Here is an 18302-nt window from a genome sequence, read left to right on the forward strand (position 1 = left end):
ATAGATCACTTGTTCCTAATGGAAAATGTAGCAGGTTTCCTCTCTAAGACTATCAAAATTACCATATATGTTTGACATCTAATAACCAATGATTAATAAATCAGTGTGCTCTAGTGGTGTCATTAAACAAAACAAACTTTAACTTTTAACTAGCATCATGTATTAGGCCTCTGAATATTGAGAGAATATAGTAGATTTTTTTTTGGCCCAGCACTCAAACAGGTCTAGTTTTGCACAATCTGCCATATACAATAACATGTTTGTAACAGATTATTGAGTATTGAAATGTTGTGCTTGCAGCGTCCTCTGATCTCGGAAACCCTGTCCGTTACCTCGTGTATGTTACAACTAGCGATGTTCCTCTAGCAGCCACTGATGCTAATGTCTTCATACAGTTCGTTGGACTGAAAGGGAGGACAGACAAGATTCCATTGAAAGATGGCACAAATAATTTCAAGAGAGGGAAAACGGACATTTTTGAGGTGAGAGATTGTCATGTTATAATGCGTATTATTAAATTACATTAAAAATGGTACAAATAATGTTAAGAGACTAAACAAAACAATAGTTTTGAGGAGAAAATTGTGACTTAAACTGAATGCCATATCAGTACTGATATTTAACATCTGGTATTGCAATATGTATAGTTTTTGAGGGTGGGAAGAGGCTTTTGGCAAACAGATTTTAATAAATGAAATTAGTGTCCTAAAATATGTCAATCAGGCAATTAATGTCCTGAAATATTTCACTTAGATGTAAGTTTTAAAAATATTTCTTAAAGATTAAATTATATTTTTTAATGTTTATATGTTAAAATCCAGTAAATATCCAATCTTGTGCACTAAAAATGTTTTTGCTCTGCTTGCAGATTGAAGCTCCAAATGTTGGCCGTTTGGAGAAAATTGTTATTGGTCATGACAACTCTGGAATTGGTGCAGGATGGCACCTAAATAATGTAAGCTTATTTCGCTTGCATTGTTCTTATTATTACTATCTGCAATGGTACACAATGATCTGCATATGGGTTCATTGTCAATCACAAATTCTAAATTTTACTTCTGGTTGACATACATGTAAGAGATTTAACAGAATATACTGTCAAAACTGGACGAACACAAGGGAGCTAACTGTGTATTCCATTGGAAAACTGGCTTCAATTATCACAATCAAAATTGCATATCTGTGCAAGGAAGAGTCAAAAGGACGTTTTGACAAGGTCATGACGGCTCATATGAATCACTTGTCATATGCTTTGTCTATAGAATTGCCACTCCTTGCGAGAAGTGTGCGAGGGGTGTGTGTGTGTGTGTGTGTGTAGCTCAGTCAAAGTGCTCACCTGAGGAGCTTGGGTTGTACGATTGGCAGACCCATTGGTTTTTTCCTGTCTCAGTGCCCCACAATTGGTACATCAAAGGTGATGATGTATGCTGTCCTGTCTGTGGGAAAGTGGATAAAAAAGATCTGTTGCTACTAATGGAAATTTTTTCAAATGTAGCAGGTGATCTGACGTGTCAAAATTACCAAATGTTTGACATCCTATACATGTATGTGGTACATGTGCTCTGGTGGTGTCGTTAAATAGAACTTTTTTTTTCCTTCTCCCAAGGATAATGTATATAATAAGTGTGAGAGACAGTGCTGGAGCAAATCCTCAAATTCGGGCAAAATTTGCTGGCCTGAAATCGTTTCACTATAACACTATCATAGCTGTTTGGCAGTAATGCTAATATGAATAAATATTGTTATCTGGATTCTGGCATTTTTGTTTAATTTGGGCAAAAACCAGCCTGCCTCCTACAAAAATGGGAGCCCATATGCCTATTATACATATATCTTTTTTTACTTTGTAAGCGGATTGCCATGCATCCTGCATCCTTGAAATACATGTAGGCTATATCTTGGGTTGAGTTCAGCCAGACTGAGCACAAAAACATCCACTACACAGGTTTATGTGCTTCACTTTGAACCAAATGGCCATGTTGGGAACCAAGCAAATAGTTCGCGAATGTTAGCTGGCTGAACTTGGGGCTGATTTACTTCTTACAAATCGATGTCCTTAATTGAAAGAAATAAATGACAGTAACAATTTAAAATCACACCTGTTGTATTATTTTGTGTTTAAGGTTCAAGTGAAGAAGTACCTGTCACCGGAAGAGACCACAGAGAGATTACAAGATCTGAAGCGAGACCGGCGAGCGAGCGTGGGCCGTGTCTCACAGACAGAGGAGTATGAGTTCAAGTGTGACCGGTGGCTCGCCAAAGATCAAGACGACGGTTCAATAGTCAGAGAACTCATCGCAGAGCGCTAGTAGAACTAGTTACAGAACAGTCCCACAGCGTTATTTGAACAAAACCCAGAATAGTCACACAACACTAGCTGAATTAGTTCTGGAACAGTTATGCAACTCCAGTTTGTCTAGTTCCAGAATAGTCACACAATGGTAGTAGACCTAGTTCCAGAACACACTAATTGACCTAGTTCTGGAACTTGTCACACCCTAATTGACCTAGTTCTGGAACTTGTCACACATTAGTTGACCTAGTTCTGGACATGTTATAGTTGCAGAACTGAAACAACACTAATTGACCTAGTTATGGATCATGTCACACAATACTAACAGTCATAGATACAGAACTGTCACACAACACTAATTGACTTAGTTCTGGAATTGGTCTCACAATACTAACTGTCATAGATACAGAACTGTCACACAACACTAATTGACTTAGTTCTGGAACTGGTCACACAATACTAACTGTCATAGATACAGAACTGAAACATAACACTAATTGACTTAATTCTGGAACTGGTCACACACTACTAACTGTCATAGATACAGAACTGTCACACAACACTAGTTAACCTAGTTATGGAACTGGTCACACAATGCTAACTGTCATAGATACAAAACTGTCACAACACTACTTGACCTAGTTCTGGAACTGGTCACACAATGCTAACTGTCATAGATACAAAACTGTCACAACACTACTTGACCTAGTTCTGGAACTGGTCACAAAATGATAATTGACATAGATACAGAACTCGTCACACAACACTAGTTGACCTAGTTCTGGACTTGTCACACATGTTGACCTAGCTATAGAACTTGTGGAACACTAGCTGACCTAATTGTAGAACTTGTTACATAACACTGTTTTGTGCTAAGTTTTGAAACTTGTCACACAGTAGTAGTTGACCTAGATACAGAATTCATCAAACCACACTAGTTGACCAAGTCTATAAATGCCTGGTACAACTCTAGTTGACAATTTGAAATTCTGTGATATTGGATCTCTTCTTTACATTAATACTGGTTCTACACCATACTTTAGAATTTGTAAGATCAATTACATAGTATATAATTTTATTATCCATTAAAGGCTGGCACTATAATTTGCGATATCTCCTGTGATATTCTCCTATGAGATATCGCTTCTTTTTGTTACGTCACTGTGTATGTTTCAACGCTAAACCTATCAGTGACATCACGCCACTGTCAATCTGCTAGTTAACGAGACTACTGCTGCCAAATATAGTGACATTCAACTCACATTACTGACATTGTTTACAATTGTCGCAAATGAAAAGAATGATAATGGATGATAAAAAGAATACTCCCTTCATGTCTTGTGATATCATAATTTATCAGCACTTGTTGATAAAAGTATAAAAATCCTCTGCAAGCCTTGGATTTTATACTTTTATCAATTTGTGCTGATAAATTATGGTATCACAAGACACTTAGGGAGTATCCTTTATATACAAATAAGTTTCATTCCATGATAAAAATAGCAAAACATAAGTATTCGGTTACGGTTTAAAAACTTATTGACCTGACAAAATGTACCATCTTACAAAGAATGGTATGATAAATCTTGTATAACATCATAGGGCAAAATATTTTCTTGCTGGGTTCAGTTTTGTATGGCAAAAGCTAAACTGGAATAAGATTTTTCCACTTTCTTGTTAAGATTGCAGAATAAATAAACTAACTGGCTCCTGCTTTCAGATATTCACATTAAATCCTACTTAAGTTGAATGTTGAATACAGCTAGGAGCTTCACAGCATTTGCCATTCTGAAACTGGGTAAAATTGTGAATGAAAATGTTTCTATAGATAATACACATGTGTACATATATATTATCAATGTAGTTATACAGTATAATTATACTGTAATTAATGTAGTTATATAGTATATTAACAGACAAATATTTTTTCTATGAAAATGTTTCTGCAGTTAATTCAAACTTGTACAATATAATTCTAATCTGCTGTAGTCAATATGCTCAAATAGGAGTGCCTTTCTTTTTGGTCTAAGGTGTCTTAAGCAAATATTCTTTTTGTTCTGTCCTGATCCTTATTAAATCAACTCCTTGAAAAAAAGAAAAGAAACCCTGATGTATAAAATAGACATTTTGGTATCTTTGTACTTTTTGTAAATGATTTGGTTGGTTAAGTTACTTTTAGAACAACCAATTCTAACCCACATGTATATATATTTTGCTCAATGTACATATTAATTCCAAAATCCATTAAAAATTAATGTCCGCGTTGTAGCTCGCAGAAAATATTGATTAACCTGGTCTAATTTCTGAGTAATGTGTAGGCTAGTACAGTCAATGAATTTAAGAACACAATGAAAAATAATTTATGATGCTATCTTTTTGATCCACGAATTTAAGTACCCAACAAAATGTGTATTTTAGTAAAACCACGCAAATGTAAGCCTATAAAGGATTTCACAGTATTTAAATCCAACATTTTTGTTTATATACTCTTCAAAAAAAGTAGGGGAACTCTAATAAGAATTTACAATTGCCAAAATTGTAAGGTATGTTAGCTGTGGGGAATGGTTATATGATAATAGTGAATTAATTGGGCAAACATTACAACCGGTAGTTCAGTATTACAGTAGGTTTTATGACCACCAAAGATCTTGAAGGACGATTGGGGTCAGAAGTGAAATTTGAAAGTTGATGTTCTTTATCAGTAAATCGCAAATTCAAGCAAAAAAAAAAAAGAGACTAAAAACAAAACAATAACAGAATGAAAAAGATTGACAGAAATAATGTTCCACAGTGATTAATTGACCTTCCTGGAAATTGTCAAAATGGAGAGTGACACCCCACGCACATGTACGGGGCAACTGCGTGATGCATGTGCAAACTATGGAATGTGTTTTGGTGTGTTGATAAACAGACCTGAACATTCTTTACTAAGATGTCTGTGGTCAAAACGTATGTTCGGTCTAATAGTTGATATTAACATTAATATTTCAGGTTCCCCTACATTTTTTGAAGAGTATATAATAAGTTTGAATTATTGCTCATTTTCTTGTATGACAAAAATTAAATAATCAGATTTTTGTACAGACACTTGGTGAATATAAAAGTGTTACACATTACAAATCATTCATATCATTATGAAACCATGAATGTTCAAAGTGAACAGTAGTGTTGCATAGTAATATACATGTACATATATTTATTTTTTTTGTGTACAGACTTATTAAGTGTAAGTCTGGAAGTATGATATTTATTTATAATACATGTTGTATAAATCATTCATAATTCCATCTGTCGGTCTTTAGGTTTCTTGCTATTAGCAGTTTAAGGGCTTTGTTCATTGATATACATAATATATAGTATATGTTTGTTACTACATGTATTTGTTATTTAAAATTTTATATACGGTAACATTGTTATTTTAAATGCTTGTATATTTTATTATCATAATTTATTTTCATAAATATATCATTATGTTAATTTATAGTGCAATCATGTAAAAACCTGAATATGACAGATCATATTTTCTATCCCCATTGATCTCTATTTTTTAACTTGAACACTTTATGCCAATTTGATTTAACTTTGTGTTTGAATTTTTATTTTTGTTGTCGTTGTCATTAAGCTTACTGCCGACTTTTAATGAAAATTTATTTTCTTTTATTATTCATTAAATAGTTAAAACATTACATTTATTTCCGTCTTTAGCTAGTATACATAGAGAATAACTAGTTAATGAAGTCGGATATCGGCTTTATCCTGTGAAGGTAAGAATGAGAAATTCTGCGAGGCTCTGCCAAGAGAAATTTGGCCTGAACAGAATAAAGTAAGATATTCAATGTCATTAACTAGTTATTATCTTTATCCTGCAGACCATAAAAATTAAGGGGAAAAGCTATTATTTCTGTTATTTCAGCCACATTGTACAATGACCTAGAGGTCAAAATTTAATGAGTGATTTTGTAATGTAGCTATGTGTGTGACGTCACATGAGTGACTTCAAAAGTCATAACCTGCTGCTATACGGATATGACTTTGCTTTATCCGTCATCATATTCTGTCAATAGAAACGGTGGTTGCAGGATAAAGTACCAATATAGGGGCCTATGTGATATATTTACTACTGGACAATTATCCACAACCTGACAGGTCTGTTAGTGTTACCACATCCATTATGTAATTGCTCAAGATGAAAACCCCTGCAGCATCTCATTATTTACATGTTGGTTTGTTTTGTATTTGTAAAAATACTTTCATACTGAATATTGATGTATTATAAATGTTTTCTTAAAGCTACAATCTCGCCAGAATCTGAAATACAAGCCCCTATAAATTAAACAGTGGCATTTCACAAGAAAGAGGATACATGTATTCTAAATGCTCAAAGTTGCATAATGACGGCTTCCCACCACAGTTATTTATTACCTTTTGCTATGAAGTGTAAGCATCATATCTTAACTGTATACTCATGAAAAATTACAACTAAATGATTTATTTTACTAGTAAAATATTTTGTACTGGAAAATCTTTAGTGGACAACCATTGGAATTGTTCATGTTCAGTTGAGATGGAACATTAAGCCAGGTGGGTGTTACAGACAAATTTGCTGTCTTTGTGCAACTCACCTTGTGTCTGACAGACAAATTCAATATATAGACATATTTAACTGGTTCTGTTTACACTGTATCCATGAACATTACAATTTCAATATTACCGAGTTATTTACCGGTATGCCAAAATAATGTATGGGATCAATTAATGTGTAGTTATTTATTAAAATAAATGTAAAAAAATGGCAAAATATTGCACTTTTAAAGTTGATTTTATGAGTTACAGGTATAATTGACTAAATGAGGTCTTTATGAAAAGAATGATGTAATATATACATATTATGTCTATAGGACATACTGAATTGCACTTTTCTTTTATAACATATAGAGTTATACAATGTATACATGTAGTTATTTCTTCTTATGCTTTTGATTGTCCTAATTTCTGTTTACAGTGTTGCAATAAAGTGAAGAAAAAAGATGTATGGCAAAACGGTTATGTAGCACTGCCACTTAGGGGAGGTAACCTTACTGCAGGGGAAATGATGGCATTTTAGAATAGTGTAATAATGTATGTTTTTAAAACCATGTACCATACTTAAGTCAGATCCATAAAATGTTGAAGAAGTTGTAGGGTCTAAGACCGGTGATCCTTACCCTTTCATTTTAAACCCTCCTGTATGTTATTTTTAAAGTTTCTTTCAAATTATTGTAGTCAAATATTTATTATAATAGATTTTGATTGATTATACCTGTATGTCATCAGGTGCATATGCAGGCAAGTGTTTTGAGAGTCAAAACTCCACCCGGTTCAAGCATGTTTTCTTCTCTGCTTTTAAAAAAATATATATATTACAGGGGAGTTAAAATTCCTGCACAAGTGCCTGCATGTATCATAAGTTCCTGTTTCTTTGCCATGGTTGTACTCTTCTAAAACTGCAAATTAGAAGACTTCTCATACAATATCATTCAGTTAGCATGTTTTGTAGACACAGTACCAAAAGCTATCTTGGCTGTGAATTTAGTACCAGGAGGTTATAGATCATCTTAAAACATGCATCAGTAGGCTTGCAAAGATACAAAATCAGTTGTACGCTCTTCTTATGTGTTAACAGTTATCATGTTTAATGATACTTTTAATATTTTATAAAATGATTTTCTGTGAAGTATGATCTTAGAAAATAAAAGTTTCTATAAATTAATTAAACTAGATTTTTTTTTAATAATATCAGTTTTAGATATGCACAAATTCAAGGTGAGCTGAAAATCACTCTCCTGAAATGGTTTTAGGTGAGCAATCCTTATTCCAAGGTGAGTAATCTGCTGCTCTCCTAAATCTTATGTGGATTGGAGCATGGGAGATCGTTTGTCTTTTCTGGTGAACACTGGGTATCCATTGATTAACTGGAATACTCATGGATAGATACTTTTGAACTGGTTACCCTGTAGTAATAATAATATATACTGAACTGCCATTGAAAATGTACCACCCTATTTTTAGTAATTATTGCTATCGCATTAGTGAGATTGTTTTAAAACACACCATAACTCTAACCCTTGTATACATTTTCATTTTAACTTATTTTCGTGCCTATATCCAATTATGGTTCAAGCATGCTATCCTGGGCACACACCTCAGCTATGTGGGCGGTCTGTCCAGGACAGTGGGTTGGTTGTTAACTGTTGGTGGTTAGTGAGAGATGAGGGTGTAGTGGCCATATACTTACCCATTGGCTCGTTAAAACTCGCTCTGGGTGGGAGCCGATACCAGACTGCGAATCCGGTACCTACCAGCTTTATATCTGATGGCTTAATCACGACGCCATCGAGGTTGGTCTTGTATACAATTTGGGGGTTATTTATTGTTGACCAGAATACATCCAGTTACACAAAATCGCTTAAATGTATTATTTTTTCTTATTCTATCTTTTTTACAACTACAAATATGACTGATGCATTTTCAATGAAGTTCAGTATATATAAAGGTTATTTCACAATTTATGAAGTCAATTGTTTATACATGTGTGTATATGTGAAGTTATGAATATGTTAGTACATTTTTATTTTATATATTTTAATATGCACCATACATGTAAAGAAATCAGTGATATTTTTTGTTATAGGATAAATAAATGTTCACCTTGAATACATCAAACAACTTTGTTTATTATTAAATATGTATGTTTACTTTTTTTATCGACATTGTTTGCACTGGGACCTTTTTAATGTACATTAAATCCCCAACACCAATAACAGACCAGGGGTTGAATTTTAATTTTTGGGGGGCACTGCAAGTTTTGCCTTTATTTTAATAATAGAAATTATGTTACCAAGGCAATTTGCCAAGACATCAAGGCAATTTACTTTATCACGTTTTCTAAGATAAAAATTATTTCACTGTGGTGTCTGTGCAATTTAATGGACAAAACAGAAAGTTATGAGGTCAACTATGACAAAAACTGTGGTAAATTTGAACTGTTAATAAATATTTTTAAAAACAGCCTCAATAATGTAGTGGTTTATTCAGGGCTTCTAGATTATGGTATCCCCACTCCCATGGCTAGTGATATTCAAAGTGGGGCTAGTAAATAACTACTATTGCCATGCCCGATGGCTAGTGAAATTTTTTTGGTCAAATGTTGCAGTTAAGTCTATTTTGTAAATATGAATATCCTTCCCCCACTCCAAACCCCCCAATGTTAGTGTTTTTAAGCTCCCTCTCCCCTCTTTGGGTGACATATCTGATTATTATTATTATTATTATTATTTAGTAAAATTGTAATAACTTAATGTAAAGTAGGGCTAGTGAATTTTTAATTGTGGCTAGTAAATTAAAAAAATTACTGATCCCATGGCTAGTGGATTTTATAATTATTTAGAAGCCCTGGGTTTAAGTTTGTTTTGGTTAATGACACCACTAGAATACATTGTCGATGCCATATAACCGTAAATAAAATGTGTTGAGTGCGTCATTATATAAAACATTTCCACTAGAACACATTGATTTATTAATCACCGGCTGTTAGAAATACCTGCTATATTTTTCCATTAATAGCAAGGAATCTTTTATATGCACCATATTACAGACAGGATAGCATCTTTGATGTGCCAGTTGTGGTACACTGGTAGAACAAGAAATGGCCTAACAGACCCACTGACAGGGATCGATCCCAGACTGACCGCGCAACAGACAATTGCTTTACCATGTTGTGGTTATGCCATCAGAATTGAGGCTGGTAGACAATGGGTTTGCAGCTCACCTGAGGCAATTGGGGATAGTGTTTGTATCCCATGAGTCAATGGGAGACATTTCATTCCAGTACTGGCTTCAACTCGGCGAGTGCACTGTTACAGCACTAGGCTCAATGTTTCATCCACATCATGGGTATGATTTTGGGTGTCTTCCAAGTATGTGACCCCCAAATGGGAGATGATTACCTAGCAGTCAATGCAGGTTCTGTGTAACTTAGTTGTGGGTTATACCAAGATACATACATGTAGCTCAATGGACAGAAAGTGTGGGTCATGGTCCTGTCAAGTTGTCCCACACACAAAAAGGAAACTATTGCAGCTTCCCCATTCATCTCTTTATCATCTATATATGATGTTTGTATGCATGTGGTGTCTTGTTAAAATTTTTAATAATAATTAAAAAAAACATTTAAAAAAGGGCATTTCAAATGAAGGGTCCCTACTGGATCTGCCCAATATGACCCATGCCCAATCAGCACATTACAAATATGCAGGGCTAGTAAACTTAAAGAAACCCAGTTATTTTGTAACAAAATATCAATTAATACTTGAAATTATTTTGCCAAATTAAAATAAAATTTGCCAATTGTTTTTAAAATTCGCATTTGACGAATTTGGTGAGTGCCAGAGCTAGCCCTGAATATGTGAAGCTTTCTTAAAAGCTACAGGTATTCCCAAGCTACATGTATTCCCAAGCTACAGGTATTCCCAAGCTACAGGTAAAACTGAAGATTGAATGCAACAGTTACACCCACCCTCAAAAAAAGAAGAAAAAAGTTATAATCCACAAATTAAAAAAAAAAAAAATAACACAGTATTCCATTATAATTATAATTACAAAAAAAAAGACTAAACAAATATGACTTTCACAATTTTTTCATTTCTGAAAAGCACTGAAGTATCACTACACACTGTCATATTATCTACAGTTAGTTTGTTTTCATTTCCACTGTGTACAGGTATCCAAAGATCCACATGTGATGTAAGTTTGTTAACAGTCTTATAAATACACAGACAAGTGGGTGTTTGGGTAAATCCCAGCACACATTCCCTGGCACATCAACTAGGTGGGATACCCAATTCCTCATCCGTCCACTGCTCTGGTTCTGGATACACGAAGTGTCCCTGTATGAAAATAATGGATAGCAAGAATCAGATGTTTAAAGAATAAAGTGTTGCATAACACTGTAGCACATTTTAAACTATGTATAGCTACTTGGCATCTAGCATTAGGTTATTTTGAGGCTAGAATTATCTCCCCTTAGTCTGTGATGCAAAGGCTTGAAATTTTGATGGACCTGACTCCACACAACATACTTTTACTTTGCTATTTATTTGTTATCTTAAACAGACCTTCAATTGGGTGGTCAGCTTTGCTGGAAACCTTGTAAACAAAAAATATTACCATATATTCACGTATATTGCTTTTTGTTGAATCGCGGGCTCCACTGAATTGGGGCATTTGAGATTTCATCAACTGTTTTAGCAATTAACCCCCTGTAGTTACTTTCCCTGTTGGACAAGCAGCAGAGCACACACGACCAGCCTTGAATTTACATGTAGTCTTGAAAATAAAAATATATCCAAGTTGCTTTTACATTTTACTGTCGCAATTAATGTTTTTAATACATGAACCTAAAATGACGAAAAGCACACCATATATGTACACGTACATGAAAGCCAAATTATTGTTTCAGATACTGATAAATCATTATTAAAATAATCTCATCTTTAGCACACTGTAATTATTGTATAATCGGGGTTTTATATTTCTAGACTGACAATTGGCAACATCCCCCACCATTCTCCAAAGGCTATGTAGTTTTTTATTCTCAATTTTGTTGTAAAATATTCCCAAAATGAATGCAAATATATTCCCATTTCCCCCCCCATATTTTGAAAACAATATATGTATGTAACACTCAGGGCTAGATCTGGCATTTGCCAAGTTCACCAACTGCGAATTTTATTTTAATTTGGTGAATACATTTCATGTAATAATTATTATTTTATTAGAAAATAACATGTTTTGCAATTTTTGAAGTTTAAGTGATGATTTGGCAAAATTTTCTGAACACCCAGAGCTAGCCCTGGTAACACTTAAAGCCGCACACCCTAGTTCCATCCAGCGAAAATAAATTATAATTTGGTTAATCTACAAACCTGTAACACACTTAGATCACGTTTTTATCAATGGATTGAAAAAGCAGGTTTTATATCGATAAATACCATGGGAATCCCCATGTCCCAATTGCTTGAAATAATTTTGAAAGTTAGTATTCTGATGTCACCGGTAGATGTCGCTCGAAGCACAACAATGCCTACGTCACGACAAATTTCACAAACTTGGGGTGCGTTCTTTTCACCTCTCCTGGACATGTTCCAACTGTTCTGTCCTGGTTGTATCCCTCTCCAGATATCGTAAGACTTAGCAAAATTATTGGTTTTAAGGGTTTGTAACATTTTGTATTGAGACACTTACTTGTCTGAACTTTATTGTTACTGAAAATGTTCACGAACTGTGAAGAAAAATCTCACAAATGAACAACAAGCAAACGACAACAAATCGGATGTTGATTACGTGAACCGTGCACGAGAAAACAAACTGAACCAAAAATGATAATGGTCACGTGGTATACCAACGTCTGTGCCGTTTACACAGGAAGATTCGCTCTAAAAATAGATTGGACCTCGCTTGCTTAACAGTTTTCTCTCGAGTGCACGCCTGTTGTTAAAAAATACAAAAAATGCATTTCGTGGTTTTACAAACATCAGGATTACCAGGATTACCAAAAAGCACTTCAGGTGAATGGAAATGTGTATTCTAAATAATAAAATGTAAGTAAAGTGCAATTATATTTGTGAAAAAATGGGTTTAAGGTTAGCGAAAAACAACGCCGTAATGGTTAACAACTAGCCGTAACTAGGGCGTGTCCCTTTAACAAACATACTTTCCCTCCCCAATAACATACAACACAAAACAGATATATTAATTTCAATAAATACAAATACATATACAGTATTAATTACAATTTTAACTTAGCTCAACAAGAATCTTTTGAAAATGAAAATTTCCTGGGTTTTTTTTTTTTTTTTTTTTGTAAAACGACACTAAAATTCCCAAAGTCAAAGCCATTGGCATCAAATCAAATTTTAAAAATTAAACCCTGACTGTATTTGTCTTTTGTTATATTTGCACCAGTCTGACATAAAACTGCAGAATGAAATCTTACAACAATATGTTCTGGTTCATGCCACAGGTGGTACAGCATCCAGTACCAGAGTACGAAGCCCATTACTTCAGCCTTTATCAGCGTTGTCTTCGACGCAGGGATAGCTGGTCGTCGGTACACCCACCTGCAAGGAAATCCATCATTAATTAATTTATTGTAATTTTATTTCCATTTATTTATAACTTTATTCTAAAAAGTTTATTGGTATTTTGATCAAGTCTTACAAAATTAGCCAACTCAGGAGCTGCACAGACGGTACGACCACACCACTTTTCTAAGCGGTATGGCATGGCCCATACCACTTTTTGTGTACATGTATATGTGTCATATTTGTTACATCTGTGCAAATGTAATTTGAAAGGTGAGTCTGGCAACCACGTGTTGCATCACTATTTTTTACACTGTGCCACCCCATGCAACTATTAAATGTTGTCACCACTTTGTATAAAGATTGGCAATTGGCTTAATTAATTTTAAAAATTATTATTATTTGTTTTGTTTTTTGTGGATATAAGCTTTCAACATGTTGCCAGACTAGACCAAATAATGAAACAAACCAAATAAAAAAAATTAAAAACCCTAAATCATTACTGATCATATTTGGTTCTGGGTTAACTACATAACATTCATAAATATTTTGAAAATTATATCTTAGTGATACCTACAAGTAGTGTTTTATGTCCTTATTACTGACTCGACATTGAAATAAAATTTATAAATACACATGTATATATGTACACATTAATTAACTTTTAGTTGGTAATTTTAAAGGCATACTGTCACAGATTTAATTATTTTATTTCTCTAAAAATGGATAATAAATGAAAATTGTATCAATGTTTGGAAACCAAATTCTGGCTATCGCATCACCGTAAGTGAACCATGATGGAGTGAAATCCATGTCAACCCTCTCTGCAATTTAAGTTTTTGAATTATGGACCATTGCCATAATTAAATTATTTTTTACTAAATATCATTAATAGGTTGGGTATGATGGTTACATAAATGGTTGAATAATGTACATTTAGGGACAAATCAAATACATATTTTCTCAGGTAATACTTTGTTGGGCCATTTAATAATAGATGAGTGGTCTGTGACAATATGCCTTTAAAGAGCTCTGCAATTTTAAATGTTTGATTTGTTTAACACCACTACGGCACACTGATTTATTAATAATTGGCTACTGGATGTCAAACATATATAATATACCAGCAGGGGTGCAGAAATGGAACATATTTCACTAGCCCGTCAGACCAGAACCAAGTAAAATTTACTAGCATGCAATAATTTCTACTAGTCCGCCAGTCTATAGAATAATATATTATTAATAATATTATAATATACAGTGTCTTCACTTCAAATATTATAGATATAGATACATAGACAAAACATAAACGTAGCTGCATTTTTTAACACGTCCGTCAGAATTTTTACTCAAATTTGACAAGTGGGCGAATACTTTCTGCACCCCTGATACCAGTCCTGCCTCCTGGGGCATTGGTTGGAATGGGGAAAACCTCAAGCAGATTATTATGTGTCCACTGAGGTGGTTCAATTCTATAACACAACCACCTCAGGTAAGAACTGTACTGGTGCACTGAGCTATAGTCCATCCTGGCCAGGGAATGCCTTTGTTCATACTATGAAATTTGCTGCAAGTTATTTATTTCAGAGCCGACTGCTTTGTAAATTGCACACAATAATAGTTGGGTTTTTTTGCTATTTCAAAAACACTTTAACTTTTCTTCTGACATGAAACCAAACTGAAATTATTTTCAAAAACCCAGTTTGATGGGACAGAATATACAGATCTATGAAGATCCCGCCCCATTATAAACATTTTCATCCTCAAGTGTGTGTGTGTGTGTGGGGGGGGGGATGGGATGGGATGGGAGGGCTATGCCTTTATCAGATTAATAATGGCATCTTGGCCTAATCATGCTGATGCAGCATGTCATTCAGTGCCAATGGCTTTATGATAAACTTCATGAAGGCATCAACACTGAATCGGTGAATCATGAATTGCAGTGGGAGCAGGTCAACTTGCCCCTACCAAGTCACCCCAGCAGTTGGTTAACTGTTAATTAATTAAATATACCAATATTTTAAACAATAATGTGTGTTAAAGGGACATTCCTGAGTTTGCTGAAACAGAAACTTTTTAACGATTGTAATTACATATCAAGTAAAAGTAAATTTTTCTGCATAAAATATTAGTGGCTGTATATTAAACGTGTTTCTGATCGTTCTAAAATTTGTACTAGTTAGGTTACATTTCATTTTATTTCCTAAAATATATTTTTGTCATACGTACGAAATTATTTGATGACAAAATCCAGATTGGGCTTCTTATAACTATATTAAATTACAAACTTTCCGAATTTATACGATTTACTGTATTCTGATTGGCTGACGTCACTAAAAAACCAAGTGTTATCCTTCCATAAACCTCATAAAAATACGTCATCACGGAAGACCAAGATCGATTGGAATTATTTTTAGCTGGATGGGCGAGAAGCCCAATGACCCAGTTCGGTGATCGTTTTAAAAATAGAACAAGGAAGTGACCTGTTTCTCGATTAAAAAACATAAGGGAAACTGGATGAGATATTCATGTTATAAATAAATAAAAATTACAATTGATATATTTTTTATTTGTTTTTATTCTGTTTAAAAAAAAAAAAACATCCAATAGTATGTATACATGTATTCCTACGCTTATTTACAGAACATGGCTGACGGTAAGAAGGAAAGAAATTATTTTTGAGTGTTTTAAGGTACACTTCTTGTACTGATTGTAATTATAAGAATTGTTTACTCTACACGATTTTATACTACATTTGTAACTTTTATACATCGATAAATTCCTAAAAAAATGAGAAACAATTCTTATTAAGACAACCAGAAACACATTGAATATACAGATTGTCACACTGATATTCTAAATAAGAAAATATATTTAATATGTAAGTTTAATCGTAGAAATATCTTAGTCGGAAACATCTTACAATGCAGCAAACTAAGGAATGTCCCTTTAAATATTGCTGAATATGCACACCAGTTAGAGTCCAAAAGCCTTGCCTGATCATTATTTTAAGGATATTATATGGGACAAACTCACAAACGTCATTAAAATAGGCGTGACAGATTATTCATTTATTGTAAGTGTTTATCCGATATTAGGATTTCCCCAATATAAAACCATTTAATAAGTGGTCGTAATGGTGGAGTTTGTCCAAACACTGGGCCCTGGGGCGAGTTGCTTTTGGGACGAATTGACCAGCATTCCTGCAGTCGATCATTATTTTAACAATTTAGTGTACTTACGTTCCTCCATTTCTGACAGCTGTCAACTGCTGATTCGTTCGGGATCTTAGAACCGTTGATGCAGCCCTTATTCGTGACAAGAAATACATGACTACTGTGTCCTTGGTCCACAACCTTGCGGACCACTGAGCAAATCTTCGTTACTGCTTCTCAGTCCGGAAGGACTTGGAAGTTTCCGTTTCCGCTAATATATTCAATTCGTAAATGTCCGGATTCCGAAAAGATAAGTACAAATGGGTTTCAATCGGAGTACGTTCGAGCGGACGATTAGGGATTGTTTCTCACTGTGTCACTGTGTTTCTTTCTTTATTAATTATATTAGAGATGCGCATCAAAATTTTATAAAGGCCCACTATTTAATTTTTAGATGTAAATTTCAAAATTGTCCGCTTAATTTTCTTCTGTCCCGGGACAAGCCCCTGGCTATCCAGAGACAGGCCCCTGGACGGACATGCTCGAAACTCTAGTGGTATATGAGCATGTAAAAATTATTCGCACTCGCACACTCACTGTGTCACAGTGTGTTAAAAATTTGTTTTTGTTTAACGACACCACTAGAGCACACTGATTTATTAATTAATCATCAGCTATTGGATGTCAGATATTTGGTAATTTCGACATATAGTCTGAGAGAGGAAACTCGCTATATGTTTCCATCCCAGACAGGATACTAGTAGTACATGCCACGGTCTTTGATATATCAGTCGTGGTGCACTGGATAGAGCGAGAACACAGTGTGTTATATTATTAGCAAAATAATATATCTCACAATGAACCATACATAAACATTTACATGTTGACCTTTGTTTTTTTTAATATTATTTTGAGGCGCAAGTGCAAAAATGTTTAGCAGGAGGGGACATAGACTGCTAGACTGTGGCGAGTGAAGCTTATGGGGTGGGGTGGGGGAAGAGTAACGATATGCTCCCCTGGAAAATGCATTGAAAAAAAAAGAAAATTTGCTTAAGCAGGAAGAGGTTTCGACTTCTTTGCACACGCGCATGCATTTTTTGTTTTGTTTTGACAGTGAGATCGATCCATATTTAAAGGAACACGACCCTGCCAAATAGCCCCAAACCGAAAGGAAAATACTGCGGCTTCACAAGTCATCCCATTATCATCATCCATATTATATTCAAATTGATTTTGACACATTATTTACTAAGAAATTGTAATGCATTAAACAAATAAATATTTCGTGCTAGATAAATTATATTGTTTCCATGCGTGGCTCAGGGTTTATTAAATATGCAAAATGTAATCATGAAGATTGTAATGCATTAAACAAATAAATATTTCGTGCTAGATAAATTATATTGTTTCCATGCGTGGCTCAGGGTTTATTAAATATGCAAAATGTAGTCATGAAGATGCCTGATATATAGACTTATGCCTGTTGGCCGATCCCAACCGAATATTTGGCGTTTAATAGATATATTGTTTAAACCACATTAAGTACAAAATGTGTTGAGTCATAAACACAAATATTAATAAAACAACAACAATAACACACACACACGCACGCACGCACGCACGCACGCTTACCTCTCCCAGACCTAGCTCCATCTAGATTCGAAGATCGGAAGAGTAAATCCACAAAAACAGCTGTATACAAACTATCTAGTACCATGGCTACGTTGCTAAGTA

The 18302-nt window shown here is 34.3% G+C and overlaps 2 protein-coding genes and 1 long non-coding RNA gene across 3 annotated transcripts in view; 1 reads left to right on the forward strand and 2 right to left on the reverse strand.

The window, feature by feature from the left end:
• LOC121370513 (lipoxygenase homology domain-containing protein 1-like) overlaps nucleotides 1–3587 on the forward strand; it is a 38333-nt gene extending 34746 nt beyond the window's left edge. The window contains exons 17-19 of the mRNA XM_041495796.1: nucleotides 301–482; nucleotides 869–955; nucleotides 2124–3587. Of these exons, the coding sequence (XP_041351730.1) occupies nucleotides 301–482; nucleotides 869–955; nucleotides 2124–2309 (455 nt within the window). The 3' untranslated portion in view covers nucleotides 2310–3587. The remainder of the gene's footprint in view (nucleotides 1–300; nucleotides 483–868; nucleotides 956–2123) is intronic.
• Nucleotides 144–18271, reverse strand: LOC121370515. Its single transcript, XR_005957689.1, has 2 exons — nucleotides 18201–18271; nucleotides 144–404 (listed from the first exon to the last, which is right to left on the reverse strand). It is a non-coding gene; the product is annotated as an uncharacterized LOC121370515 (long non-coding RNA).
• LOC121370514 (NADH dehydrogenase [ubiquinone] 1 beta subcomplex subunit 2, mitochondrial-like) lies at nucleotides 10953–16836 on the reverse strand. The gene is made up of 3 exons (XM_041495797.1): nucleotides 16656–16836; nucleotides 13326–13449; nucleotides 10953–11217 (listed from the first exon to the last, which is right to left on the reverse strand). Exons 1-3 carry the CDS (start codon nucleotides 16742–16744, stop codon nucleotides 11152–11154), a joined length of 279 nt encoding a protein of 92 aa, XP_041351731.1. The 5' UTR covers nucleotides 16745–16836; the 3' UTR covers nucleotides 10953–11151.
• Nucleotides 18272–18302: the final 31 nt, after the last annotated feature.

Source organism: Gigantopelta aegis, chromosome 4, assembly GCF_016097555.1.
Source record: "Gigantopelta aegis isolate Gae_Host chromosome 4, Gae_host_genome, whole genome shotgun sequence".
NCBI lineage: Eukaryota > Metazoa > Mollusca > Gastropoda > Neomphalida > Peltospiridae > Gigantopelta > Gigantopelta aegis.